This window comes from Montipora foliosa, chromosome 13, assembly GCF_036669935.1.
Source record: "Montipora foliosa isolate CH-2021 chromosome 13, ASM3666993v2, whole genome shotgun sequence".
In the NCBI taxonomy this organism is placed as follows: Eukaryota; Metazoa; Cnidaria; class Anthozoa; order Scleractinia; family Acroporidae; genus Montipora; species Montipora foliosa.
Window position 1 is genome coordinate 13088386 of NC_090881.1, and position 10603 is coordinate 13098988.

Consider the following 10603-nt stretch of genomic DNA (forward strand, 5'->3'; position numbering starts at 1 on the left):
GGAGAGGGGGAATACCGGAGTACCCGGAGAAAAACCTCTCGGAACAGAGCAGACAACCAACAAACTCCACCAACATGTGATGCCGAGAGGCGAGAGTTCTAACCACTGCACCATCTCTTCTCTCTACTTGATCGCGTTTGTTAAATGACTTTTTTCAATAAATAAGGGTTTTCAGAGTTAAAGTGCCTATCACCTCAACACTTTTTCACCTTATTTATTCTCCAAACTTGTCCCAAATACATCGTATTGTTTTTAGAACCTTTTGATTACAAAATCGCCGTTCTCAAATTAATTTTTTGACGTCAACCCAGTATCGAACCCATTCCCCTTCATTGCTCGAATGTGGATCAAAAGTATGTCCACTTTTCCCGTCTTAAAAAGCCAATAAAAAGTGAAATTTCAATCTAAAGGTTTTGAAAACAACATGATGTATTTGGGACGATTTCGGAGAATAAATAAAGTGGAAAAGTGTGTTGAGGTGATAGATTTACTCTCTGTTTCTAATCAAGTCCATGTTACTCATAAAAGTACCAATACCTGTCTTCTCTTGATCGAAGATCGTAAAGTTAATTCCGGGGATAGTTTACTGAGAGATAATTCGTTAATCTTCATAATTATTTAAAAAAAACTTAATTTTTAGAAGGAAGAATTCGCACTTGGCCTCGCTTTGGAAATGAGGCTACATGGACAAGGCAACTGACTACATATGGTATATCACGTGACCACAACGAAATACAGCTAGAGACATTTTGTCTAAAACATTTTTTGGACAGTTAAAATACTCAACATGAACGAAACGCGGTGTGATTCGAATGTGGAGTATAGTTTATAATGATAATTCCAAATATTGAAGGCTGTGAAAGGCATAAAATTCGCTTATTTGTGCATTCCTCGACATCTGTTTATCGGGGCAAACAATTCCATGCTTTTAGTATGGGAAATCGTATGAACACCCGACCATTTCGTAATTTATGGGCGCGAGTGATGTTTCGAAAGTTCTCAAAATTAGTGCAGTTTGAGAACTTTCAAAATATCACGGGTGACCCGCATAAGTCACAAAATGCACAAGCAAGTTTATACGGTTGTTTATTTATCATAGAGCGGTTTTCAATTGAGTTTGGAAAGTAATTAGCGAATTTCTGTTCTTTTGCATGACTTCACTAAGTGATTGGTTCAAAGTTCTCGCGCTATTTTCTCAACCAATCAGACGTGAAAGCAAAACCAATCGTGGCCCGTGCGTGCACATTTTCCCGCTCTTTGTGTCGGCTGCGTGTAATTACTTCAAGTTTTGATTGGTTTACTGGATCGTCTGTGTCCTTTTTGATTGGCCAAAGTAATTACTTTGGTTTTCGTTTTACGACACTCGATTGAAACTCGCTCTATACACGACAAAAGTTACTCACTTGACTCTGAAGATAACTTCCGCTCAGGTTGTCGAAACGTCAGTCAATGTCATCTCAAACAGTCCTTCTCAGGACTACACTTACCCGGATGATCGTACTTCACTTATAATGATGATATGACTCCTGGGTTCAAACCATTTACGATTTCACTTAATTATAAAAGTTGCTCCATCGCTGTGTTTCCGTAGCAACTTCCGTATTGCACTCTCTAACGTATTTATGTACTCTTCATTGCCCAATCAGAAACACTGTATTCTGTTAAGTACATAATAAATTATGAAATGTGATGATCTAACGCTATCGCACCCGTGACATGTTTACGGGGTTCATTCTTCTGAAAAATTTCCAAAATCTTTGTTTTGTAGTCAAGAAATACGCGCAATGATGAATTCCGAAATTAATTTGTACATGGTGATGCTTTTTGCACATGCTATAAAAGTACCACAACATCGATAGCATTAAGATACATTAAGAGTCGTCGCAGAAGTTCGCAAACTGTATCTAAGATTGATTACCCTGTACAAAGCTGGCCTTTGCAAATGCTAACAAACGCAAATTTCATTTCAGCATCCAGTCTTGTTTGCTTCTGTTCAAAGCATCATTATCAATTAAGTTTTTCCCTGGATTCCATTGATGCGATAAAGTGTGACGTGCCTTTGACAACTCACCACTATTGGGTGACCTGTTGAAATCGCACAGGCCGATATAACATGTTGATGCATTTTGCCGGGAATTGAAGAACAAAATTTTACAGCTGTGCAGGTTCGCTTTCAAGGTGACGTGACAATCGACCAAAATCTATTTCCTTTCTCGGGTAAAGATGATCAAATGCTGAAATGGACGTTAACGTATAAAGAAGGACCAGAGTTCCCTCTTGTTTTGCACTATTAATTTGGTTTACATCAAATTTCGATTTTAAACGACCATGTGATATTTTGGCGTTGCGAAGATAAAAGACTAGAAAGCGAAAACAATAATTTACATGGTGTTTGATTATTTTCCAACACAAAGAACGGTAATTTAATACATTTTTTTTGTAAAATTTGTACCCTCTGTGATCAAATCACGGTCTTTTTACCCAATAATGAACATGGATAACTCGGGAAGGTTTTTTCACGTCACGGGCAGGGGCCGATCCATACCTCTTTCCACCGTTTTACGGAAACCGGTCAGAAACACGGGAAAGGGGACTTTTGAGAGTTAAAATTCATAAAATCCCATAGGGAGCATGCACCCGGACCCTCCTAGAAACTTCTCGTTGTTTTGGAAACCGATCATTATTTATCCTAGATCCGCCCCTGACGTGCTTGTATGTGCAAGTTTGGCCCTTGCAACTAGCTTACCCCTGACTTTGCTGATTAACCTGGTCTAATTTGGATGGCCTTGATTTGTGATTGGTCAAATCATGTCCATGATACCCCATGGATAACTGGGAAACTTTGAAACGTTACGTGTAAACTCGGTAAATGTTGCCTTTGTTAATGAGTCACGTCTGACTGAATTCACTAACAATTTGTATTCCCGTGACTAGGCTGAATGGACTCCTTCAAGCAAGCACAAGAAAAGCATGGTATCACATTGCAGTGACATGAGCAGCAACAAAACGCGTGATTCCGTCGTTATGTTGGACTGTGACTATGGAAGTACTGTCACACTAACTAGAGTATTACGTTAATTTTGTTGTCATGCAATTTATCTTTACTTTAGTTTCAGCTTTTTTTTTTCCTCCGAGGTCACTTTATGGCGCTTCCTGAAGAAAGCGTTGAACTCGGTGCTCAAAACTTGAGCAGTGAATCACCATAACGGAGCCAGTGACTGTGACTGGCTAATTTCTACAATTTGTGTTTGCTCGTTGCATAGTGAATATGATCGACTGAATATGATCGACGAAGGGGAAATATTAGATAAGAGTGTTATGACATTGGTGGGCTCCCCAGCACAGTCACAAATGAGTCTATTTTTAGAATACCCGTTCCCGCGAAAATCAGTTGTCATGTCCCTGAAAAAACATGGCAGAGACAGTCACGCGTGACATGGCTTCTTCTGATTGGTTAAAGTTGGCGGCCCTTTGTTTGTTTCGCGCGCAAAGTGTATCTTGAAATAAATCCATTTGTGACTGCCCTGAGGAAAGACCGCAAAGTGATGGATCAACACTCTTACCTTACGATAGCCCAGGAGGGTCACAGTCCAGTTTTAATTTTGCACAGTCCAGTTTTAATTTTATTCAAAGTCCAGTTATAATTTTGTGAGTCGTCACCAGTTCTCTCATAGGTCACAGGTCATTGTTTTACCAATACAGAAAGTATCCTAAACATTCATAAAAGCTAACCTTAAGCCTAATTAGGCCGAAACAAAAGCTTTTAGGCCTAAGGTTAGCTTTTATGAATGTTTAGGATAGTACTCCGTATTGGTAAAGCAATGACCTGTGACCTGTGACCTGTTAAAGGACTAGTGAACGACTCACAAAATTAAAACTGGACTGTGACCCTCCTGTGCCATCGTACTTAGCTAATTCATTCTTGCAACCATGTTTGATGACTATTCAACGTGTTGGATGATGTTGCAAAATGTTTGATACTGTCCAACATCTTCCAACATATTGTTGTTCTCATGTTGGATGTGTGATTTTTTTTCGTTTGGCCAGTCTCAACTAACAATAAACATGTCACACGCTCGCACACCCATTTTGACTACAAATTAAGTCGTTACCATAGACACCGCTGCGTCTTCTCTTTGGTCAAGCATGTTGAAAGTATGTTTGAAATCATTTGGCCACCCCGTAATTTTCAACATGTTGGATCGTACAACGATGATTTATTGTTTGACCAAGCCCCTGTTGTTCAAAGGATGGATAACGCTATCGACCGGATAAATCACTATCCATTGGATAACGCAATTGGTTTTGCTAGTGTTTATTCACTGGATAGTGATTTATCCGGTGGATAGGGCTATCCATCGTTTGAACAACTGGGGCCAGGCCTTTAGTTGCACGTTAACGACATTTTCTAATTTATATTTAAAGCTTATTTATTATCTGACTAATAAAAATAAAGTTATTTGGGCAATTTTCTACGATTGTGACTAGAAAGGGGACTCCAAAATAAGGTGAGACACTTAGTTTTGTTTATATAAAGGCTCAAACGATCTTACTAATGTTTTACTAAGTTTAAAAATAATTATGTTGAAAGAGAGTGTCACCAGAACAATTTATGAAAGCTCGTTTTTTAGTCAGCGCTTAACCCTAATCGCCCCTGGGCCCGGCTGTTCAAAAGTCGATTAACGTAATCCAGGTTTAGCTTAAACTTTTGTTTTATGTTTTTAAATTTTTGGTTAAAGTTTCGTTTGCTTGTTTTTGTTTATCAAGATTGACTTCTTCTGATATAAAGTTTTCCGGATATCAGCGTTGAACAACATTTGGGAGTAGAGAAATAAACCCTGGGTTATTTTTAATCTGGGGTTAGCGGATATCGGCTTTTGAACCGGGCGTAGAGTTTAGTACCTAACCCAGCAGTTTTCTCTACCTAAACAAAGTGTTACCAAATGTTCCACTTGTAGGTGTTGGAAATTAACGCGACTTAAATTAACGCGAAGTCAATGTAAAATTACTTTCGAATAAAGAAAATTAACGCGAAGGAGGAGGTAGTATTTCACAATAAAGGAAATTAACGCGATTAAGACACAGTTGGTGGTGACCACTGGAACAAATTTATTCACCGCTGGATGCAAAAAAGTCACTGATCAAAACTAAGCCCTCAAAATTCCAATGAATTTAGGGGTTAACAGAAAGAAAGAAAGCTTTTACCTTATTTTATTGTTTTTTACCTGTCATGGATGTATATTAACAATTCCTATCAGGCATAATAATGTACCTTATTTTAACTTGACTTTATTAACGTCACGGAAAATAGCGCTCAACATAATTAGCGCGACTGAAATTAACGCGAATCTTAACGATTCGCGTTCATTTCCTATAATAAGGTATGTGTCACGAAGTGTCTCACCTTATGGACCCTAATTAGATGCACGATGATTTCAGTAAGCGTCACGAAGTGTCCCCTTGCTCGTCTCCCCGACATCAACATCATTCGTGACTCGGAATACACACGATTAACGTCACAAAGTGTCTCCCGAATGCTACGCCCTAAGTAAGGATAGCCTAAGCTAAAAATAGCGCTAGTCTTTACCCTTACCTCAAAGGTGGTTTTTCAGGTTACGACATTGCCGTCTCGGAGTCCGTTTCTCGAAAGTCCTTAAACTTTACGGGCCATTTTCGAGTGTCACAAAACCTTTTGTATCTCAAGAACGGAGAGGATTTAAGTCGTCAAACTTGGATCAGCTGTCCAAACTTGGATCGGCTGTCCAAAACAAGCGGTTGGCAGTTTCACAAACGGCTTTTCGTGTCCGAAAAGTTTTCGGGACTTTCAAGAAACGGGCCCCAGCATTTGTACATTGCATTGTTGTGATCTTATGTGATTGGTTGCAAACCACCTATTGTTGGAAATAAGTAGACACCTCGTGTTAGATGTCAAAATTGTGGAAGACCTTAGACAGCAATGACCAGAACCAGATTGCTGACCAGCGGTTTTCGTTAAAACAATAGTTTGCTGGGGGTGCTCAGTCTCGCGGGCTCAGAAAACCTGGTTGTAGTCGTTGTTATTTAAGGTTTTCCCAAATTGGGGCCTGCATCTAATACATCTTTTTCCAAAATGGTCGCCATTGAAATATTCTTTTGTTTTTATTCAAATCAGCCCTTAATCTTAAAATTCAAAAGAATATTTTGCCTTGAACGAGGCATCAAGGTCTAATTTTAACAAAAACAAAAGAATATCTAAATGCGGCCATTTTGGAAATTGGTGTATTGGGTGCGTTTCTGGACAAAAGTGAATTTTTCTACAAAATAAGTGTATATTTATCAGTAGGGAATCGGTAGGCTAGTTCTTGATTGAAATAAAAAGAAAGTAAAATATGCCGCTACAAAATTTTGAAGCCTTGCTATTTGTGTTGTTGTGTATCAACATCTTCTAACACCCCGTTCACACGTATCCGGATATTCTCAAAAAACGGAGACTTTTTCCTACGCGTTTGCCTCCCGTTCACACGAATACGGCGTTCTCAGTAACCGAAAACGAAGGTTATTAAAAATGCTCTCCACCATGTAGATTTCTGAAAATGGAGGATTATCTTATTCGTATAGGAAATTAACGCAATTCCATCATGTGTGGTAAAGAAAATTAGAGACCGCTTCCCTAGTGAAAGTGGTAGATATAAGAGTTCTGAATATGCCCACTGAAGATTGGCAACTTGTGTCACTTGGAGGTAGTCATGCTACTTTGTTAAATCTGGATTGATGCAGTGTTACAGCTGCCTCCTTTTCTTGTCTGCGATGTTTACTTGTGAGGGGTTTAGGGACAGCCTGCAACATTGGTTGGAGATCCCTTTTTGCTGCATGGTACGACGGGAACTGTCTTCATAGTAGAAGCTCATCACACAGAGTCCTGATGTAACCTATGGAAAAAAAAATCCTTATTATTCGCGTGTTTATAAAGACAAGATTTATTACAAATCTGTTAGCAATAGGTTGCAAGTTCTGATGTCCACATGATTTTGTCTACTTGAACACTGGATACTACACTGTAGTTAATATCTACAAGTTTAAAATGTTGAGAGAACTGGATCAAGGAAGGATCTTAAAAATACAGAGCGTGTGTACGTGACTAATTTAGCATGCAGCTTGGGAGTTTTGGGCTTTCATACCATCACACTCATGCTTTGCATAGTTCATAGCTACATTCACGCACACTGCATTCTTGAATATATTCAGTGAGTCTCACTTCATTGATCCTCGATCCAGCTTTTCTATGACACGCTTTTTATGACCTGCCTGTCAGTTTTGAACGTGAGTACATGTAATGGTGGAGCATTAAATCAAACATGTGCTTACAAATTCAGTACAAAGCCAAAGCGTAAGACTCTGCAAGTCAGGTGTTGAACAAATACGCTTTTGAATTATTGCCAGACTCTTACAGGTAAGTGTTTTTAGGATGCTTTGTACCGCTTTACAGCGAAGACGAGGTTAGCTATGGACCGTTCTGGATGGACATTAAAGATCTTCCGAACGCTAGCAAACTTAGTCAAAGACCCAATAGATATTAAAGAGGGGAAAATGTTCAATATATTCCTAGACATGCTAAACACCATGGATCATGCCTACCTCTAAATTTCTGCTTTTCGCAAATGCTGAACGAATAGATGAGGAACTGCTTACTCAGCGGACTACAATGATCTTCGGTGTGGCTTCTTTTCTGGTATATTTTTGCCAGATTCCACGCTTTTAAAGTTGAAAATAGTTGGTATGGCATCATCTTTAAGGTGAAGTCTTCGTGGCTTGAAATCTGGATCAAGCAAACTCCTTACTGCCAGATTTCATTTGAAGTTGTCTGGAGGTGACTTTAGAGCAATTAAACCACTTCAAATTGCCCCTGAAAACGCTGGAAATCGCATCACAGAGGTCCTACAGTTAAAAATTTTCCGGGGGAGCATGCCCCCGGACTCCCCTAGGGGCTACCGCCTTCGGCGGGCGTTTATCCGAACCCCCCTTCGTCAAATCCTGGATCCGCCCCAGCAGTGCCAACATTTATTTCTTTTTCAGATTTAGAAAAAGTCAAAGATGAATCCTTGAGAATTACTACATTTGTAGAATTAGAAAAAAAAACAACATTGTTGGACTCACAGAGCTTTTTTGGAAATCAGCAGTACAACAAACATTCTGTGCAAAAGCATCAAAAATGACAGCATATTACATTATGTGAGAACCGATTTAATAGGGAACACCTCCTTTTTGCTTATCTGACCGATTTTACTGCAAACTTTACGCAAAATTGAGCATGTGATACTGTGAAAATGATTATTGTATGTAAATAAATGTTCCCTTTGCCTTCCCAGTTGCTTCATGCAGCTTCAAAATTTCAGGTCCAAATGAATTTCAATCAATCAAAACCAGTCTTTTGTTTGAGCTCTCTATGGTCATAACCAGCCCTATATCCATTGGTTTGATAAAATAACTAGACAGAAGGGTCAAATTTTAGAACAACAACCCAATGAAAACATAAGATGAAAGGAGCCCTCAAGATTTTTTTGCAGCTTTTTGTTTTTTCTGTACCTCCACCTCACATCTAGCTCTCCATTCCTGATATGCAGCTTCTCCACAAAGAAGCCTTCCCCATTGTTGCTTGAAGCATTGCAAATTGCTCTCAAAGCTCTTCAAATTATTATAAATGAAGTTAGTTCATGGATTTCAAACATGCTTGATCAAAGTTTAGAGTTTCAAGAGATTTCTATCATGCAAAAGTTGACTTGGGCTGCGCCCTCATCAACTATCACACAGAAATCAAGAACGAATAATCTAATTGTTTTAGTATAAATCTACTGGTCATTTAAACTTTATCTATCCTCTTAACGGACACTTGGAGAACGCAAAGTGGTGGACGCCAGTTTGTATCTATTAGAGGATAGACGCACGATTGATGTCATTGTTACAAAGTTTTTCCCTCTGTGTTTTAAAATGGTGAAAAGTTTTAAGAATTAAGATAAATAAATAGTTTGTGTGAATGGGCAAAAGATAAGGTTTAAAAGGTCTTTTTGAGGCATTGAACAGACACGAGAAGCAGGAAAAAGGAAGATAAAGCGGTTTCTTTTAAGAAAATGACAGAAAAAATACTAGAATAGCCTTAGTTGGCAGTTGAGTGTCACTATAAAATCAAACATAAAATTGGTCTTGGAAGCCAAGAACTATTACTAATACTTTATCTTGAATTTAACAAATCCAATGAACAAAGTGTTTATGACATTAATTTATTCAAAAAATTCAACTATTCTCAGTCTCAAAATAATTGTTCACAGATTTATGTCAGGAATGAAATTTCTTAAAATCAGTTAAAATAAGCACAAACTTGCTTTTCCATGCAAATGCTCCAGTCCATTTCAGGGCTAACAACTCACTGCAGATCACGGCCAACTGTATCACAGCTAAAAGGTGTCTCCAACACCATTTCAAAGTGATTTGAGAATCACAAATGGCAACCACAGAGGACACAAATTTCCACTGTCACTAACGCTCCTTTCATTTAAAACTTGAATCGAGAGGCCTCAAGATTAACGGCAACCGGAAGTTTTCTGAGCGTATTTTTTCAGCTCCTGCAACATTCAAGGCAACGTCCAGGTTTTTCAGCTCATAGGGGTACTGTGACGACAAAAACTCACTTGACTTTTCCAGCATTTTCTTTAAGATTTGCAGATTTCGCAGTTCAATTCTGCTTTTGCCGTAAGTTTTCATTCCACAAAAAGCGACGCTACAGTCAAGATTGATAGTGGCATGATTTTCCAGGACCAATCACAATTCTTTGCTATGCATAGCAACCACTGAGAATGCTTCATTGTGTATTTTGTATATACAATAGATTACGTCAATGGCTTTTTTTGTGTTCGCCAAAGCAGGCAAAGGCCGGCTTTGGAGTGATATTGAAAGATTTTGAAATAAAAAGGTTTATGTGAAGTACAGTGGAATAACGGGAACTCAAACTCGGATAACTCGAACTCCCCCGCTAACTCGAACTGAGTCTCAATTCCCTTGGATTTGACCCAACTTTTCAGTCCCTTTTACTCGACAAGTTGTTTTCTTATTTTTCCCCGAATTTTCCATAAGAAATTGAACAGTGTTCTCCGTGTTTTTTATTGAGTTTTAGTGTAGATCTACCGGTATTCTATCTATTCTTCTCTGATTGGCTACACTTCTCACTATCTATTCTGATGTAGACAGTAAGGAGCCTAGCAGTGCATGGTTATTACAAACTTGCCGCCGCTTTCTTTTGCATTTTTTAAGTGTATGTGAAGAGGATTTACATAAAGATTAGACTATTGCTTAGGACGGGGTAGATACTGTTGTAATTAACCAAGAGAAAATGAGAGGACAGAGAGGGAGGCTCGGGGCGTTGGCCGGGATATGTCATTTCCACGAAAGTTATTTTTAGACGAGCGAGTCTGTCTTCCGAGACGTCCGCATGCAGTCATCGACAAACGTTAAGTCCACATCGTCCGCCATTACATGAAATCTTTGCTTTTCTTTCAAACATCAGACCGAGGTTGGCCTGCATGCGGACGTCTCGGAAGACAGACTTCCGCTAGAACAAAGACTTCCGCTCGTC

The 10603-nt window shown here is 38.9% G+C and overlaps 2 protein-coding genes across 4 annotated transcripts in view; one reads left to right on the plus strand and one right to left on the minus strand.

Annotated features, from left to right (window-relative positions):
- Positions 1-3221, plus strand: part of LOC137983717 (phospholipid-transporting ATPase IF-like) — a 73239-nt gene extending 70018 nt beyond the window's left edge. For both annotated transcript variants that reach the window (XM_068830890.1, XM_068830889.1), the window contains one exon: positions 2935-3221. In XM_068830890.1, the coding sequence (XP_068686991.1) occupies positions 2935-3078 (144 nt within the window). In that variant the 3' untranslated portion in view covers positions 3079-3221. The remainder of the gene's footprint in view (positions 1-2934) is intronic.
- Positions 3222-6625: 3404 nt separating this feature from the next.
- Positions 6626-10603, minus strand: part of LOC137983719 (uncharacterized) — a 6307-nt gene continuing 2329 nt past the window's right edge. The window contains exon 2 of one of the 2 annotated variants that reach the window (XM_068830894.1): positions 6626-6908. In XM_068830894.1, the coding sequence (XP_068686995.1) occupies positions 6759-6908 (150 nt within the window). In that variant the 3' untranslated portion in view covers positions 6626-6758. Of the gene's footprint in view, positions 6909-9413; positions 9597-10603 lie in introns of those variants that run through there. The other variant, XM_068830895.1, reaches the window with a different exon arrangement.